General features: G+C 45.7%; 1 protein-coding gene across 3 annotated transcripts in view; it reads left to right on the top strand.

Annotated features, from left to right (window-relative positions):
* LOC120941569 (cytochrome P450 2C29-like) overlaps window positions 1-19,554 on the top strand; it is a 47,637-nt gene extending 28,083 nt beyond the window's left edge. The window contains exons 6-11 of one of the 3 annotated variants that reach the window (XM_040355047.1): window positions 7-180; window positions 3,757-3,771; window positions 9,046-9,187; window positions 12,729-12,916; window positions 14,895-15,036; window positions 18,373-19,554. In XM_040355047.1, the coding sequence (XP_040210981.1) occupies window positions 7-180; window positions 3,757-3,771; window positions 9,046-9,187; window positions 12,729-12,916; window positions 14,895-15,036; window positions 18,373-18,569 (858 nt within the window). In that variant the 3' untranslated portion in view covers window positions 18,570-19,554. The remainder of the gene's footprint in view (window positions 1-6; window positions 181-3,756; window positions 3,772-9,045; window positions 9,188-12,728; window positions 12,917-14,894; window positions 15,037-18,372) is intronic. The other 2 variants (XM_040355049.1, XM_040355048.1) reach the window with 2 other exon arrangements.
* The last annotated feature ends 26 nt before the right edge of the window (window positions 19,555-19,580 follow it).

Genomic DNA, 19,580 nt, shown 5'->3' on the forward strand with positions numbered 1-19,580 from the left:
GGTCAGGTCTGCAATGTCTTCCCATTCCTCCTCAAACTACCATTAGTACCAAAGGCTGTCTTTAAGGAAAACTTCTACCTGCAGAACTTTGTGCTGGATTACATTAAGGAGCACAAATGCACCCTGAAGCCTGAGGCCCCCCGAGATTTTATTGATTATTTTTTGCTGAAGATAAAAGAGGTACATACACTCAATCTCATCATATTAATTATCATTGCTAAACATTGGTCTTATCCAGCCAGTGAGAAACAGAATTGCTCAGCCCACCCTGCCAGATATACTAATGGTGAATAAACCGAGAACAATAGATAGTATGTTCACCTATGACTGCTCTCAGCATCTCTATCCAAAGCCGAGTTTAGGCCTCTGCTACTCAATAACCATGTACAGGTCTTAGGCTGCATTCACACCTGAGCGTAGCGTTTTGCGGCGGTTTTTACCACGGTTTGTGGCGACACAACGCAGCGTTTTTTAGCGCGATTTGCCGCGACAAAACACTGCGTTTTTTACCGCGATTTTGTACAGGTCTAGGGTCACCAATGTAAAACTCCCAAATACGCTCAATTCGAGCGACAAAAAAGGGTCCAGAACTTGTTTGGGCTTCAGGCGTTCCGCGTCAGGCGTTTTGTAGTGGAGATGTGAACCATCTCCATAGAGAATAATGTATTTATTCCCCTCTAGCGTTTTGGGGCGTCGCTCTTCAGGCGACAAAACGCTCAGGTGTGAATGCAGCCTTAGACTCTAACTAAAATTCCAGTTTTAGGTAGCTATCTGTGTAGCATACAATGGACTACAATGCGTTACATTAGAGTGCAATGGCCCATTTTATTATTCTTTCTTTTACTTTATTTTTTTCCCCTCTCTCCTCTTCTTCTCTTCTCTCTGCTGCCCTTTTTCTCTCCTCTCCCCTTTTTTCTCCTCTTATCTGCCTTCTTTTGCTCCTCTCTCATCACCTTTCCTTTTCTCCCTTCCTTTCTTCTCTCCTCTCTCATTTTCTCCCTTCCTTTCTTCTCTCCTCTCCTTTTCTCCCTTCCTTTCTCCTCTCCTCTCTCCTTTTCTCCCTTTCTTTCTTCTATCCTCTCTCCTTTTCTCTCTTCCTTTCTTCTCTCCTCTCCCCTTTTCTCCCTTCCTTTCTTCTCTCCTCTCCCCTTTTCTCTCTTCCTTTCTTCTCCTCTCTCCTTTTCTCCCTTCATTTCTTCTCCCCTCTTCTCTCCTCTTTCCCTTTCTTCTCTCCTCTCCTTTTCTCCCTCCCTTCCTTTCTTCTCTCCTCTCCCCTTTTCTCCCTTCCTTTCTTCTCTCTTCTTCTCTCTCCTTTTATCCCTTCCTTTTTTCTCTCCTCTCCTCGTTTTCTCTCTTCCTTTCTTCTCTCCTCTCTCCTTTTCTCTCTTCCTTTCTTCTCTCCTGTCTCCTTTTCTCCCTTCCTTTCTTCTCTCCTCAACATTCCTTCCTTCCTCCCCGCCCTTCACTTTCTTTTCCTCTGCCTTTTGTTCTCTGTTCTGCCCTCTTTTCTCCTCTCTTTCCTTCCTTCTCCCCTCCTTTCCTCTTTACTCCTCTGATTAGTCTTTCTTCTCTCCTGGATTCTGCCATTCCCTTTCTTCTCCCCTATCCTGTCCGCCTCATGTTTCTCCCTTCTACCCCCTCCTCATTTCTCCCCAAACCTATGATTTCTATTCTGCTCCTCTCCTGAAGCCCTCTCTTAGGCCTTGTACAGACGAGCATACATGTACAATGAAACCGGTCCGCCGGACCGTTTTCACCGTACATGTCTGCCCGGGGATTTCTGTATGATGGCTGTACTCACCATCATACAGAAATCCGCGCGTAAACAATACGCGGGGGGGCGCACCGTCGCCGCGACGATGACGCGGCCGCGGCCCTGCCAGTTCAATGATTTCACGCATGCGTCAAAGTCATTCGACGCATGCGAGGGATGGCGGCCGCTCGGACATGTACGGTAGGTCTGTACAGACGACCGAACATGTCCGACGGGCAGGATTCCAGCAGGCATGTTTTAAAACATGTTCAGAAATATTTGCCCGCTGGAAAAAGGCCCGGCGGGCAAATGTACGCTGGAATCCTGTCTGCTCGGGCCTACACACGACCGAACATGTCTGCTGAAACTGGTCCGCGGACCAGTTTCAGCAGACATGTTCGGTCGTGTGTACGGGGCCTCAGACCACACAAACACACACACAGGGGCAGATCCTCAAAGAAATTACGCCGGCGTATCTGTTGATACGCCGCGTAATTTCAAATTTTGCGCATCGTATCTTTGTCTTGGTATCCACCAAACAAGATACGACGGCATCTGTGTTAGATCCGACAGGCGTACGCCTTAGTACGCCATCGGATCTAAGATGCAATTTTCCGGCGGCCGCTGGGTGGCGTTCACGTCGTAATCCGCGTTGAGTATGCAAATTTGCTTTTTCCGACGATCCACGAACGTACGAGCGGCCGTCGCATTCTTTTACGTTGTTTCCGTTCGGCTTTTTCCGGCGTATAGTTAAAGCTGCTATCTGGTGGCGTACTCAATGTTAAGTATGGCCGTCGTTCCCGCGTATCATTTTGAAAATTGCGTTTGCGGAAGTCGTCCGTGAATGGGGCTGGACGAAAACAATGACGTCCTTGCGACGTCATTTGGAGCAATGCACCCTGGGAGTTTTGATGGACGGGGCATGCGCAGTTCGTTCGGCGCGGGGACGCGGTTCATTTAAATGAAACACGCCCCCTACTCGCCGCATTTGAATTCCGCGCCCTTACGCTGCGAGAAATACACTACGCCGCCGTAACTTACGGCGCAAATTCTTTCTGGATTCAGACCAAAGCCAGGTAAGTTACGGCGGCGTAGCGTATCTCAGATACTCTGCGCCGGTGCAGATCTTTGAGGATCTGCCCCACACTCTTCTCCTCCTTCTCCACTACCCCCTCCTATACATTTTCTTTCCTCTCATCTTCCTTTTTATTCCTTGTCTTTCATCCCATCGTTTCTTTCTTCTTAGTCCTCTTCCTCTCCTATCCTAATTTTCTTTTCCTTTCTTTTCCTCCTCATTTTAATGCAACCTGGCCCCCATTTTTTTTAAAGTACCATGCAAAAAAGCTGATTAATACTAACCTGGTGGGCAGTGAGTCCTTTCTTTGCTCTACTGAAGAACTACAGCCACTGGCTAAAAAATCTAGGCAGGTGCGAGGAAATGCTGTAAAGTAAGGCCGGGTACTCACGACCAAACATGTATGGTGAAAGCGGTCCGTCGGACCGTTTTCACCATACATGTCTGCCAGAGGGCTTCTGTACGATGGTTGTACACACCATCGTACAGAAGTCCGCGCGTAAACAATACGCGGGGCGTGTCCGCGGTGTCGCCGCGTCGATGACGCGGTGTCGCCGCGACAATGACGCGGCGACGTGGGCGGCCCGCCTTTAAAATGCTTCCACGCATGCGTCGAAGTCATTCGACGCATGCGAGGGACGGCGGGCGCCTGGACATGTACAGTAGGTCTGTACTGACGACCGTACATGTCCGAGCGGGCAGGATTCCAGCGGACTGTTTTAAAACAAGTCCAGGAATATTTGTCCGCTGGGAAAAGGCCCGGCGGGCAAATGTTTGCTGGAATTCGGCCCGCTCGCGCCCACACACGACCAAACATGTCTGCTGAAACTGGCCTGCGGGCCAGTTTCAGCAGACATGTTTGCTCGTGAGTATGGGGCCTAAGAATGCTGTCAAAAATATATTTTAATTGTTTGTTTGTTTTTACCAGTTTACAGAATGCAAAGTGAGGGAACAGAAACAAATCTAACTCAAATCAATATTTGGTGTGACTACACTTGGCTTCAAATCAGTTTCTAAACTTGCACAAAGTCAGGGATTTTGTAGAGATTAGAGTGAAGTTTATGATTAACCAATTATACCAGGTGCTAATGATCATCAATGTCATATGTAGGCTGAAACGGTCATTAACTGAAACAGAAACCACTGTTGGGAGGCTTAAAACTGGGTGAAGAACAGCCAAACTCTGCTACTTAGGTGAGATTGTGGAAGACCGTTTCATGTCACATGTCGTAAACCATGGCAAGACTGAGGACAGAAACAAGACACAAGATGGTCATACTGCATCCCCAAGGTCTCTCCAAAGATTTCAAAGCAGAATGGGGTTTCAAGATGTGCTGTTCAAGCTCTTTTGAAGAATCGTAAAGAAATGGGCGACATTGAGGACCGTAAGCACAGTGGTCGGCCAAGGAAACTTAATGCAGCAGATGAAAGACACGTCATGCTTACTTCCCTTCCACTTTCCTTCCTTCGGATGATGTCCAGCAGTGCCATCAGCACATAACTGGTGCAAACCAGTGGGACCCAGGTACACCCATCTACTGTCTGCAGAAGTCTGGCCTGATATGGTCTATGTAACAGAACGTCCCACACTCCGCTTGAGTGCTTCCGTCATATACCGCTTCCTATCAGTCTGGATATAGATATCAGATATTCCAGCTGCTCACAAGCACACAACGAGATGAGACTTGTTTGTCTGCTGAACATGGAGTGTTTAATAGAACCAAGAATACAACCTTATATACAGTTTAAAGAGGAGGTAACCAGAACATAAATTAACATGAGCTAATTAACTAATCATTTACCCAGACTAGGCGACTCATAGATATGACATTTCAGGGTAGACGTCACGTCTCCTCGCTCACCTGCTATACAATGAACATTATCATAAGTGTAAACACCGGACATCTTCACACAATAGCCGGGTTAATTAGCACAGAGAACAGACAGATGGCTGGAGGGGATGGCATTAGCATCTCCTTACACTGTATGTCCCAACAGTATGAATCAGTCACTCTAATGGCATATACAGGGTCCCCAGGCATACAGCTCACAAAGAGCACCGTTCCCCCAAATGCCAGGGCCCATGATCGCAAGGCAAGAGGCCAGCATTTAGTCCCCTCCAAAAGCCTCTGTCCCGGGTGAGTCTGTCACAGTCTACATGGAATATGGGCTAAAAAGCCATACCTCCTACATGGAAACAAGGCTAAGCAACTCAACTATGCACGAAAACCTAGGAACTGGAGTACAGAAAAACGGCAGCAGGTACTCTGAACTGATAACTAAAAATTTTAAATATTTGGCTGTAGCAGGAGGCAGTTTGTTGGCTAAGGGCTGGAGAGGGGTATAATAATGACTGTCTGCAGGCAGTGAAGCATGGTGGAGGTTCCATGCAAGTTTGGGGGATTCACTTCTACAAATAGAGTTGGAGATTTTGTCAGAATAAATGGCGTCCTCAATGCTGAGAAATACAGGCAGATACTTCTCCATGATGCCATACCATCAGGAAGGTGTGCGATTGGCCCCAAATGTATTCTGCAGCAGGACAATGATCCCAAACATACAGCCAATGTCATTAAGAACTATATTTGGTAGAACAAGAAGTCTTAAAGCGGATCTCCAAAGTGAAGTCGCGCTGATCGGCACCCTCCCCCCCTCCGGTGTCACATTTGACACCTTTCAAGGGGGAGGGGGGTGCAGATACCTGTCTACAGACAGGTATTTGCACCCACTTCCGGCCAAACGACACGGGCAAAAGCCGGGTTTTTTCCTGGCATCCCGTCCGTCCCCCGTTGTATGCTGGGAACACTCGGCTCCCAGCACACAGCGGGAGCCAATCGGCGGGCGCAGCGCGACTCGCACATGCGCCGTAGGGAACCGGGCAGTGAAGCCGGAGCGCTTCACTTTCTGGTTCCCTCACCGTGGATGGAGGGGGGAGCAGCAGGGTGACGAGCGATCGGCTCGTCATCTGCTGCGATCACCGCTGGACTCCAGGACAGGTAAGTGTCCTAATATTAAAAGTCAGCAGCTGCAGTATTTGTAGCTGCTGGCTTTTAACATATTTTTTTAGTGGCACATCCGCTTTAACAAGGAGATCTTTAACAAGAACAAGGAGCCCTGGAATTAATGGTTTGGCCCCCACACAGCCCTGATCTTGCCACTATGGAGGTCTGTCTGGGATTATGTGAAGAGACAGAAGGATTTGAGGCAGCCGACATTCACAGAAGATCTGTGCTTAGTTCTCCAAGATGTTTGGAATAACCTACCTTCCGAGTTCCTTCAAAAACTGTGTGCAAGTGTAAAAATAAAAAGGAAAATATTACCGCGCTAGCTAAAAAATTACACCAAAATTACTGTAAGCAGCAGCTATACAGTGGAAATACACACTAGTAGACAAATGAAAAGATATGTAGCCGCGTTGACCCAACCTATAAAATATACCCCACATAAACAGTGATCTGTGTAAACCACAATTGAGTAGTAACAAGTGTCTGGATTCAATTGAACCTTGATGTGCAAAATGATCAAAAGAAAGTCAAATGATAAGTCCAATGTAAAACAGGAATCAAACAGTGAAGTTGAATTCAGCAGATTCTTAAATAAATAAGTGACTTCAATAATTAATTTCCACCACCAAAAAGTGCTAGCACTGTAGAGATTGCATGCTTACCACCATAGGCGTGCGCACAGGGTGTGCCGGGTGTGCCCAGGCACACTGTAATTATTCTGTGCAGCACAGATTCCCCCTACCGCCCTGGCTCCCCACTCCTTCCCTCTGCAGCACCTCCTGCTTCCCTCTGCTTCCGCCGGATGTTGCTGCGGAGATGTTTTAGGATGAGTGAGGGAAAGGACCAGCAAATATGTATTTATCAGCCCCTTCCCTTTCTGAATGAACACGGTGAGTGATCGGTAGTGTGTGTTTGAGCTTTGGGGTGCACACCCTAATGCAATAGGCTGCGCACACCTATGCTTACCACACGGCAAGCAAGATGAGCTTGCGGCTGCAAACCCCAGCCAGTGCCTTTAAACTGGAACTTTCCGTAACAGTAGGTACACAGGGATAGTAGATGGAAAACTGGGTGCTTGTATTGAGCCAGGTATCGTGCAGGGAAGTCAGCGGTTACCGAGAATAAAGAAGGCTCATGGATAAAAACAGCAATAGAGATACAATTAGCCGGACGGCTGGCGAACGCCCGTCCGCTCTGTGTGCAAGTGTACCTAGAAGAACTGCTGATTTAAAGGCAAAAGGTGGTCACACCAAGTATCAATTTTGATTTGGATTTCTCTTCTGTTCATTTTAACCACTTGAGACCCGCGCGGTAGACGAAAGACGTCCACAGCGCGGCTCTCAACTGCCGGGAGGATGTCCCTGGACGTACTTCTATTTACATTCCCCACGCACGCCGCTGAGGGCGCACAGCGGGGAAAAACTGTGCCCAGGGTTTCACATGATGCCGATGCGCGTGCCTGGTGTCCGCGATGTCCGCCAGGTACCCGCGATCGGCAGTGACAGAGCAAGGACGTGGAGCTGTGTGTGTGTAATCACAGAGCTCCACGTCCTGTCAGGGAGAGAGGAGACCGATGGTGTGTCCCTTGTACATAGAGACACAGATCGGTCACCTCCCCCAGTCAGTATCCTTCCCCCACAGTAAGGCTGCATTCACACCTGAGCGTAGCGTTTTGCTGCGTTTTTTACCGCGATTTGATGCGACAAAACGCAGTGTTTTTTACCGCGATTTTTTACAGGTCTAGGGTTACCAATGTAAAACGCCCAAACGCCCAAATTCGAGCGACAAAAAAGGGTCCAGAACTTGTTTGGGCTTCAGGCGTTCGGCGTCAGGCGTTTTGGAGTGGAGATGTGAACCATCTCCATAGAGAATAATGTATTTTTTCCCCTCTAGCTTTTGGGGCGTCGCGCTTCAGGCGACAAAATGCTCAGGTGTGAATGCAGCCTAAGAATCACTCCCAGGGAATACATTTAACCCCTTCCTCGCCCCCTAGTGTTAACCCCTTGCCTGCCAGTCACATTTATACAGTAATCAGTGCATATTTATAGCACTGTTCGCTGTATAAATGTGAATGGTCCCAAAATAGTGTCAAAAGTGTCCGATATGTCCGCCGCAATATCGCAGGCCTGACAAAAATCGCAGATCGCTGCCATTATTAGTAAAAAAAGAAAAAAAAATCCCATATTTTGTAGGCGCTATAACTTTTGCGCAAACCAATCAATATACGCTTATTGCGATTTTTTTTTACCAAAAATATGTAGAAGAATACGTATCGGCCTAAACTGAGGAAAATATATATATATTTTTTTTTTTAATTGGGATAATATTATAACAAAAAGTAAAAAAATATTGTGTTTTTTTCCAAATTTTCGGTCTTTTTTTGTTTATAGCGCAAAAAATAAAAACCGCAGAGATGATCAAATACCACCAAAAGAAAGCTCTATTTGTGGGAAAAAAATGATACAAATATAATTTGGTTAAAGTGTTGCATGACCGCGCAATTGTCATTCAAAATGCATCAGCGCTGAAAGCTCAAAATTGGTCTGGGTGGGAAGGGGGAAGTGACCAGTAAGGAAGTCACTAAGCCGTAAACGGCTTTGATTCAGTCTCCGCATTGAAACCACGGAAGCGGCGTCATGACGTCACTTCCGGGTTTCTCGGCTGCCAATGGCGCCGGATTTAAAAAAGTACACAGTATTCAGAATCGCCGTTTTCGGCGATCTGAATACTTTGAAGTGCAAAGGAGGGCTCGGAGGTCTTTTAGACCCCGATCCCTCCATAAAGAGTACCTGTCACCACCTATTGCTGTCACAAGGGATGTTTACATTCCTTGTGACAGCAATAAAAGTGATCAAAATGTAAAAAAATAAAAAAACACAATTTAATATTATAAAAAAAAATAAAAAAAATAAGAAAACAAAAAAAAAAATGTTTTTAAGGGTGAACCTCCTGAATCGCGCGATTAATCGTGAGTTAACTATGACATTAATGCGATTAATCGCGATTAGAAATTTTAATCGCTTGACAGCACTAATATATATATATATATATATATATATATATATATATATATATATATATATATATATATATATATATATATATATATATATATATATATATAGCAACTTCAATATCCTTGCAGTAACCGTGATGTAGCATTTGGCTTATGTTTGTTCCTCATTTCACCTGACATTCCCCCGTCTCTTTAGGTTGAGCATGAAGAAGACCCTGATTTCTGTGACTTGAGTCTCCTGAATATTGTAGTGGGGCTACTGGGAGGAGGTTCTGAGTCTACTACTTCCACCTCAAAGTTCTGCCTGGTGGTTTTGGCTCACTATCCGGATGTCCAGGGTAAGATCACAATTAACCCTTGCCCCTTGCAGAATGCGGGATGATCATTTTTTTCGTTTTTTTTGGATATGTAGTTAGGAGCACCTGGTAAGAAATGGTTCCCTGTTTGAAAGATTGTTTAAACTGCTTATTAAACAGAAATGTCAGCGTTTTGAGGGAATGGAGAAGATTCGGGAGAAAATGGGGAATGGACTTCCCCTTCTTCTTCAGGGCTAACGTGTAAGGAATAATAAGAATATAGGGCCATATTCTCAAAATAATTTACGCCGGCCTATCGGCAGATACGCCGACGTAAGTCCGATCCTATGTTTAAGTGTATTCTCAAACTGAGATACACTTAAACATGCCTAAGATACGACGGTCAGCGTAGAATATGCAAATGACTAGTCACGCCGATTCTCTAACGTACGCTTGCCCGCCGTAGTGTTTTAACATCGTTTCCGTAAGCGATACGCGGCGTAAAGATAAACATGCCCCCTAGGTGGCGTACTCAATGTTAAGTATGGCCGTCGATCCCGTGTCGAAATTTGAAAATTTAACGTCGTTTGCGTAAGTCGTCCGTGAATGCCGCTGGACGCAATTTACGTTACAGTCAAAACAAATGACGTCCGTGAGACGTCATTTAGCGCAATGCACGTCGGGTAATTTACCCGACGGAGCATGCGCATTACGATCGGCGCGGGAGCGCGCCAAATTTAAATGATCCACGCCCCCTACCAGGATCATTTGAATTAGGAGGGCTTGCGCGGGTGGACTTTACGCGACGCCGCCGCAAGTTTACAGGTAAGTGGTTTGGGAATCAGGCACTTGCCACTTAAACTTGCGGCGGCGTAACGTATATATATATAAATATAATAATACCAAAAAGTTATCTGAATATATAATAACCCCACAAAATGTGTAATATACAGTGGGTGCGGAAAGTATTCCGACCTCCTTAAATTTTTCACTCTGTTACAGGGCTGGACTGGGGCAAAAATTTGGCCCTGGACTTCATCCAGACTGGCCCACTTTGACAGGTGTCTCCCATGGCGACCGGACAACTCCCGCCCCCCCCACATGCGCAGTTCCAAAGCTGACCCGCAGTTATCTTTTTATTTTTTACAGGCAGCTGTTGCCATTCCCAGACATTTCCCAACAGGTAAAAATCGACCGATTTTTACAGACTGCCTGTAAATTTACAGGTGGTTGGCAACCCTAACATCGACTGGTATCACGGGTCTACCTCCTTAAATGAATATGGGATTCACAGCAAAAACAAGTCTCAGTATGGTCCAGCGCTACAGCATATCCACCAGTTATGTTTTTCAGATATTCCCCACTTTGTCCAACACTTCATAGCAAACAAAAACTGCCTGAAATTTTGTATGACCTTGGAGGCGCTCTGAGAAGACATTTAGGCTCAGTTCACACCATCGCCACACCAGTTGCACAGCAGGGGTTCCGGTGCGTGCTGGTTTGCTGTTTCAGGGCCGATTTCAGCCAGAATTTTGGGCTGAATTCCGACCTAAAAACGCACCAAAAAAATTAAACATTTTTCCTGCACATCGCACCGGACGGAGATATGTGAACCGGCTCCATAGAGAGCCAGTCTATGCGGGGAAACGTGCATTCAGTTCGCCTAGGTGTGAACCGAGCCTTAAGTGGCGATTGATAACCTAAAAATATATATATTTATACCTACACGTTTCGTGGAACCCCCTGGCCACATCCTCCATCGACCACAAATGTCTCTTCTAAACATCCCTTTAGCCTAGCAAAATCCTGAGACTGTTTCCGTCCAACAACTGCACAGTGCTAGGCTAGCTCACAGGCTAGTTGTTTGATGGCTACATGAAGACAACTGATGGAGCTGTGAGTGTTGCCAAGTACTGAATAGGGTGAGTGGTACTATAATTATTCAGTAATCACCCAACATTACAATAGTGTTCTCCCCTTCTTTTTCCAGACTCCAGCTAGTATTGGCCATCCATCTTGCTGGAAGCATTCATCCTCAATGTAGATCCTAAACAAAGTCCACCAATTCCCTTTAACATACCGTGTTTCCCCAAAAATAAGCCCGGGTCTTATATTAATTTTGGCAACAAAAGAAACAGAAGGGCTTATTTTCGGGGGAGATCTTACCGTGTAATGTGCTGTCTTCTCTCCCCTTCTCTCTCCCTGCCTGACAGGAATCCCCAGTGTGAGTTTAAATGCATGTAAAATCCTATAATCCACTCTATTACAGTATTATATAATGTAGAATGTGTGTGTTTCTGTAATATAATTGTACCAAATACCTTTGTTATAGTGTTGCTCTTCGTTTCTGTGTGTCAGGTCACCCGTGGCCAGGTGACAAGTGCACCCCGTTGGGGTCAAGGATGCACCACAGGATAGTGAACCCTATAGCCGACTGCTGCTAGCAGAGAGGAAGCGTGAACCCAAGATCACCCAGGGCACGGAGTCTAAGACCCAGTTTTGTGTTCACCAGAGCCTCTAGTGGTGAGGATGGCCTTGGCCGCAACTGAATCCAGGTCGCGACCCCCGGGATCCCCTAGGTCACACTCTGCAGGGAGAGAGGGGAAGCAGCCATGATCGTAGCACACTGCAAACAGGAACTGGCAAACTACACTATTGAACAGCACTGCAGACCTGCAGTGTAACAGTTAATATAGACTTCCTGGGATGGCCTGGGTGGGGCCATACAGGAAGAGGAAGTGATAAAAAAGGGAACCAGAACAGGGTCAGTCCTCTAATGAACAGATGGAAAAACAGGTAAGCTGCCAGACTATTACATATCCATGACACTGTGACCCGCCGGAGCTCTCTTCCCTGCAATTATATTACAGAAACACACACATTGTACATTATATAATACTGTAATAGAGTGGATCATAGGATTTTACAAGCATTTTTAAACTAGGGCTTATTTTCAGGGTAGGGCTTATATTGCAGCCCTCCTGGAAAATAACGTCTTATTTTTGGGGTATACAAGAGATGGTGTTCCAAAATGCATAGGATATAAACATTAGTCAGACCACATCCCTAAATACAGAATATAGAGATACACCCTGAAGAGTGTGTTTCCTCAGTTGGGACTTTAGATTGGAATGACTAAATGGCTAAGTAACAAGGTGCGGACCAAAAAGGTTAAAAAAAAGCATAATTTATTAGAAAAATAACTAAATAGGTACATGGATGAACGGCTATTTTCACCATTCAAAGCACATCAGGATGAATGTGGGAAGCAAAATGAGAAAAAGCATAGGCAAAAAAATGACAAATAACAGATAACAAACATGAAATAACAATAAAAATGCAGGACCCAATGCTGTCTATAAAGCGAGACAGGAAACCCAAAGTTTCAAGGCTTATGTTGTTTGTAGAACCTATTCTTCAGGGGTGGGATATTGCACTTATGATGATGGCAGTATCATTCCACATATATGTACATGTTCGATGGACATTTGAGTTGCGATCCAAATTTTTGGGGTATGTCTTATTTTCAGGGAAACACAGTAGATCTTTTAGGAAATCACAAGAAACTCCTTTCACATTTCAGCAAAGGTCCAACAGGAGATTGATGAGGTGACGCAGTCACTGCGCCCACCAACGATCGGAGACAGACCACAACTGCCATACACCAATGCCACTATCCATGAAATACAGAGAGTTCTAGACCTGGCGCCAACAGCTTTCTTTCACGCCGTGACCAAGGACATCCAGTTCCGTGGACACACAATTCCAAAGGTATAGAACTATGTTTGTGTGTGTATGTATATGTGTGTAGCACTACCCCCGAAGGAGCTGCTGGTTTGTTTTTGGCGGCATGTTACCTCTGTTCCTTCACCGTCTAGAGTACTTGATGAGAGCTGAAAGAAAGTTAAATATCCACACGTTGCACTTCTTTTTCTTTGCTTTATTTACCAAACGTGGTAAAAGAATAAAAGTAGTGGTTGAAGAGGTGGAAGGGTAATAGATAGTAGGTTCAGGTGTATAACTTTTGATTGGAAACACTCCTGCTTCCAGCGATATAGCTTTCGTCGTCACTCTAGCCAGAGTGGGTATTGCGCACCTGGATAGGACTCTCTCACTAGCCTAGCAGCCAGGATGTCACATGGAAAACTTGGTAAAGTCTCTGCCACAGACCTTCCCAAAGATGGAGATGTGTTGGGTTCAGAATCCTCTCAACACAGGATTAAGCACCTGGATCTCTTATTGAATAAATTCTTGTGAACTCAGAACTGACAGGCGAACATCACTCAGCCTCTCAGTAAAAGTGTGTCCTTCAATGAAGTTCAAGGCCTCGCCTGAGCGTACCAGCCTTGTGCTCGGTGCTCTCAAGAACAAGTGCTTCATTAAGTGGCTTCCTCCCTCAGGACGGACAGCACAGGACCACTCTGCAAACGTAGACCCAGTCTGACTACCGGGCCTACTTAGTAGATCACAACCCCGGATTAACGTGGTCCCGGAGCCAGGAACACTTGAACACGCATCCCCGGCCAGGAGGGTCACTCACGGGGGTGGTGGGACGACTGACCAGGGAAGGATCCCTAAGATCCCTTCATTGGTTGCCAGTAAAAGACAGAATTACTTTTAAGGCACTTTGTCTGACACATAAGTGTGTTCAAGGAAATGCCCCCCAATATCTATGCGAAAAATTAAAAAGTCACAACCCCAATCGCGTTCTCCGATCCACCAACCAAAATCTACTCCAGATACCCAAAGCCAGATACAAGTCCAAAGGAGAACGAAGATTTGCAGTCCAAGGACCTAGACTATGGAACGCTCTACCAACCAGCATCCGGTTGGAGGTGAATCACCTGGCCTTCAGAAAAAAACTCAAAACCCACCTATTCTGAGGGCAAAAGTACAGTAGGGAAAGGATACTAAGCGCCCAGAGGCGATTCAGTTCACGTGTGTTGCGCTATATAAGTTTCTCACTCACTCAAGGACGACGACCCCAAACTAATGACGTCTGTCCCTTAAGTACTCTCCTCCAGCATGCACAGCGAGACGATCAACTCTCACTGATTGGCTGCCGAGGAAGAACACCCAATATGCCTTGACCTGACTGCTGCCACCCTCGGCCTGGGGTGGTACCAACAGCCCAGACAACAATAGTGGTTAATCACAGTACAGCCATGGCTGGAACAAAGGCCCAAATTTGACAAAATAATACAGTCAGAGGTAGTTAAATCTCTGACTACCCTCTAAATTTAAGGCAGCGCCAGCTAAGAAAGTAGCAGGCTGCTACATGTGTATGTATATATGAAAATGGAAAGTTTTAGGGTATGAGCGTATAGGCACTGTTTTAATAAATCATGATGACAATAAAAATAGGGGTTTTAACAACTCAAATTTTGTTGAGAATTTATATCTGTAGGAAAGTATAGGCACATGCCATATTTCTGCCATTAACAAAAGTGACCACTTACCTTGTACTGCACATGGCCAGCTAACAGTTGGATGTCATGCAGCCTGATCATTCAGAGTTTGTCTCTTTTAATATTACCTTAGCAAAATATACTGCTGTGTAGAAAAGCAAAAAATAAACAATTTTCTCTTCCTGTCTGGGCACCTGTATATCCCCCTATTCACTCATTTGTATTATACCAACAATCACTGTCAGATAAGTTCTATTTGTGTATACGGGTTGTCAGAACCTGTATGATGAGATTGTACTTATGTACAGTATAACAATGACTCTCGCTCTTTCTTTTACCAGGGCACCACCATCATCCCATTCCTGACATCGGTGCTTAATGACCCCTCTCAATGGGAGACGCCGGAACGGTTCAACCCCGGGCACTTCCTGGATGAGGAGGGCAAGTTCCGCAATCGGGTGGCCTTCATGCCATTCTCAGCCGGTAAGAAATACACAACATTATTTTGTCAGTGCCCAGCTGGGGGTGAACTAAACAGTTATTTCGCTGTAATAATTGTAAATGTATCGCAAACGTATCCGCAGGTCTGACTTCTTTTAGAGTTCTTAAAGCGGAGCTCCACCCTAAAGTGGAACTTCCGCTCATCGAAACCCTCCCCCCCCTCCGGTGTCACATTTGACACCTTTCAGGGGGAGGGGGGTGCAGATACCTGTCTAAAGACAGGTATTTGCACCCACTTCCAGCTACACAGTCTGTGGGTAGACTGTGGGCTGGATGTCAGATACCGCCCCCCCCCTGGGGGTCTGGGAAACACACGGCTCCCAGAACACAGCAGGGACCAGTGAGCACGGCGCACACGACTCGCGCATGCGCCGTAGTGAACCGGCCAGTGAAGCCGCAATGCTTCACTTCCTGGTTCCCTCACCGTGGATGGAGGGGGGAGCAGCAGGGTGACGAGCGATCGCTCATCCTCTGCTGCCGACGGCGCTGGACTCCAGGACAGGTAAGTGTCCTAATATTAAAAGTCAGCAGCTGCAGTATTTGTAGCTGCTGGCTTTTAATATTTTTTTTTTCCAGCGGAGATCCGCTTTAAAACATCCCTGTCACCGTTCCTATTCGTTCCAAGGAGACATACTGTACCAACACCTTAAACTGACACTTTATACTGTCTTCTCCCTCTGTCATAGCCCCTTCAAAATACTCCTTGTTGGAGCTTACATGGGGTGCTGATATCGCCCTTCTGTCACATAAAAGTGGGGCCCAAGCACTGGATCACGGGTGCAGATCACATTTTCCCATACCTGGAAGCGCTGGGTATTTTTTGGTGGCAGCAAAAGAAAAAGGATCGGTAGAAAAGGACGTTGAAGATGGGTATAAAGTTGTTCTAAAGTGATCTTTAAAGAGACCCTGTCACTTTGCTCTATATAGACAAAGGGCCGGAGTTTCCTTAAATAAATACTTTATTAAAAATGGAAAAATAAGCCCTAAAATACATAGGTTGAGAACCCAGCTCAGGTCTTTTGTTTTTCATCCAGGAAATGATGTGCCAGGCCGCTTGCACCAAAAAATCTTCTTGTTGCCCGCAATCATATTTTCAGCATACAGTATGCCTGAAGAAAAGATCACCTCCTGTTTTTTTTTTTTTTTTTTTTTGGACAAAGTGGACAATTCTTTTGAGGAATGGAGTTTACAGTGTTCTGGAAGTGCCTTCTGACCTATCCTTGTCATGTGAACCTCCATGTTATTGGCCCATTGCCATGATTGAATTACCGTATATATACTCGAGTATAAGCCGAGGCACCTAATTTTACCACAAAAAAATGGGAAAACGTATTGACTCGAGTATAAAAGCCTAGGGTGTCCATCTAATGCCTCACTGTGCCTCACTTTACCTCACTGTGTCCATGCCTTACTGTGTCCATGCCTTACTGTGTCCATGCCTCACTGTGTCCATGCCTCACTGTGTCCATGCCTCACTGTGCCCATGCCTCACTGAGCCCATGCCTCACTGTGTCCATGCCTCACTGTGTCCATGCCTCACTGTGTCCATGCCTCACTGTGTCCATGTCTCACTGTGCCCATGCCTCACTGTACCCATGCCTCACACTGTGTCCATGACTAGACTGACGTTTAACATGGGAGTCTATGGAAGGGGTGCCCGGCTTTGAAAAAATCGGTGCTCCCCGGCCATGGGTCCCCCAGACAAAAACCATTGCACACTTATAGAGGAGAAAGGGGGCTACATGTGTGCCAAGTTACGGGTCCCCAAAGTCACCGGAGAAATGACCTTTTAACATGGAAGTCTATGGAAGGGGTGCCCAGCTTTGAAAAATCGGCAGTAGGCCCCCCGGAAAACGAACTTTGCACACTTGTAGAGGAAGAGTGGGGCTACATGTGTGCCAAGTTTGGCCGGCCGATACCGGGTCCCCAAAGTCCGGGAGTTCAGGCGCAAAAAAGTGACTCGTGTATAAGCCGAGGGGGGCATTTTCAGCACAAAAAAATGTGCTAAAAAACTCGGCTTATATTAGAGTATATACGGTAAGTTGTAGGACCAATGGGTGTGGTAATTTGCAAGACGGCATGATGAAATAGAGAGAACTTTTCCATCAAGTTTTGTGACAATTGTTCTTTGTTCTTTTAGGACAATAACTTGCATAGTAGCCTTTAAAATTTGCACTTTTGATTTCTCACATTCGAGTTCCATAGACTTTAACGGGGTTCGAAAGTTTGCGCAAACTTTTGGTCCGTTTGCATGTTCTGGATGGGAACCAAACCCGGGGGGGGGGGGGGGGGGGGGCGGGGGTCGGCTCATCCCTATTAGAAAGCCCCCATCTGGATGGTGGAGCACAAGGGACCCATTTTTGGACCGTAGAATTACAGATGTACTAGCAGATTTTTTTATTTCAATTTCTATATACCTATTTGGACTGAATAAATATTTTTACCCACTGTCATTAATAAAGTCTTCTGCTTGGTGTTTGGTACACCTAAATATTACACTCTTTTAGGTAGATTCAGGTAGATAGGATTAAACTTGCGGCGGCGTAGCTTAGCCTTTTTTGGCTACACCGCCGTAAATTAGCTAGGCTAGTAATGATTCTAAATCAACTTACCTGCTAATCTACGGCGGCGTAGCCTAAAACGAGCGGGCGTAAGGGCGCCTAATTCAAATTGGTTGGAGGGGGGCGTGTTGTATGGAAATGAGGCTTGACCTCACGTTTTTTGACGTTTTTTGCTTCTGCGCATGCGCCGGGCGCCTACATTTCCCAGTGCGCATTGCGGCTAAGTACGCCGTGCGGGCCTATTGATTTCGACGTGGACGTAAACGACGTAAATCCCGATTCGCGGACGACTTACGCAAACAACGTAAAAAATTCGAACCTCGCGGTGGGAACGGCGGCCATACTTTAACATTGTTATTCCACCTAATAGATGGAATAACTTTAAGGCCTTACGGAAACTACGCGGGCTGGCGTAAGTTCGGGAATCGGCGTACAAGCTAATTTACATATTCTACGCTGCCCGCAATGGAAGCGCCACCTAGCGGCCATCCGAAAAATCGCAAGCTAAGATAGAACGGCGCAAGCTGTCCTATCTTAGCTTTGTTTAAGCGTATCTCTGTTTGAGCATACGCTTAAACATACGCCGGCGTAGATTCTGAGTTAGGCCGGCTTATCTACTGATAAGCCGGCCTAACTCTTACTGAATCTACCTATTGACAATTTAAAGTGATGCTTTTTGCTTTTAACGTAAAGCTGTGTTGCTCATATGGATTTAAAGCTCTACCTCACATGAAAATATTCTTCAACCCTTCTACAGGAAAGCGTGTTTGTCCCGGAGAGAATTTGGTCCGAATGGAGCTCTTCCTTCTCCTCTCTGCTCTGCTCCAGAAATTCACCTTCAAGCTGCCCCCGGGATCTGAGCGCCGGGACTCCAAATGGCTGAATGCTAATAAACGTGACATTACGTCTAATGCCCAGCTGTGTGCTGTACCTCGAGCATTACCCACCAAGTAATCACATGCCAAAACTTTGATTTTCCGTAAAGCATTTCTAAACCAAGGGTGAGGTAAAGGATCTTTTAAGTGATAATTTGGGCAAATATAGAATGAAAGGAGATCTGGGGGCAGTATAGGATAGGCAGTATACTGTATATACATGTAGATTCACATTGTAAGGTTTAAATCGGCTTTTAAATTGATCTTCCTTAATCTCTAGAGGTCACAAGAGGTGACCTGCCACTTGATGGCACCTACATAGTTCTGACACCAGTGTCACTTGGTGGTGCCAACAATAAACGCTGACACCAACAGTCCACTTGCTTGCCTGTAGGGGGAATTCTTCCCATTGACCACCAATGTAAGGGGGCATTCTTTTAACTGGACACTAATGCACCTTTCTCATTCCACACTTCTCCACTGACCACCATTGTAAGGAGACCCCTTGTTCAACAACAAGGGGTACTTCTTAGTGACCTCCACTGTAAAAGGGCATTTCTCTACTGTCCACCAATGCCACGGGCACTTCTGCACCAACCACTAATGTAAGGGGGGCACTTTTTCCAGTGAGCACCAGAGTAAGGGGGCATTTCTTTTTTGACCACCAGTGTAAAGAGACTGTTTTTCTTTATGTGCCATTATTATTACTAGCACATTTGTGTTTTATTGTGATAATTTTATGCATTTTAAATGCTTGATATTTCATTTTTTTGCAACAACTGTGCTCAGTCTCGCCATGGTGTATGACCTGTGACATGAAAAATGTCTTCCACAATCTCACTTTAGGAGCAGAGTTTGGCTGTTCCTCACCCAATTTTAACCCCCCCTCCCCCTACACAGTTGTTTCAGTTAATGACTGTGTTTCAACCTACATATAAAAATGATGATTATTGGCACCTGCTTGATATAATTGGTTAATCATACAAATGACTATTCCTGCAAAATCCTTGACTTTGTGCAACTATACAACATGTGCAAGTGTAATGCCGCGTACACACGATCATTTTTCGGCATTAAAAAAAAAACGTTG

Source organism: Rana temporaria, chromosome 5, assembly GCF_905171775.1.
Source record: "Rana temporaria chromosome 5, aRanTem1.1, whole genome shotgun sequence".
NCBI lineage: Eukaryota > Metazoa > Chordata > Amphibia > Anura > Ranidae > Rana > Rana temporaria.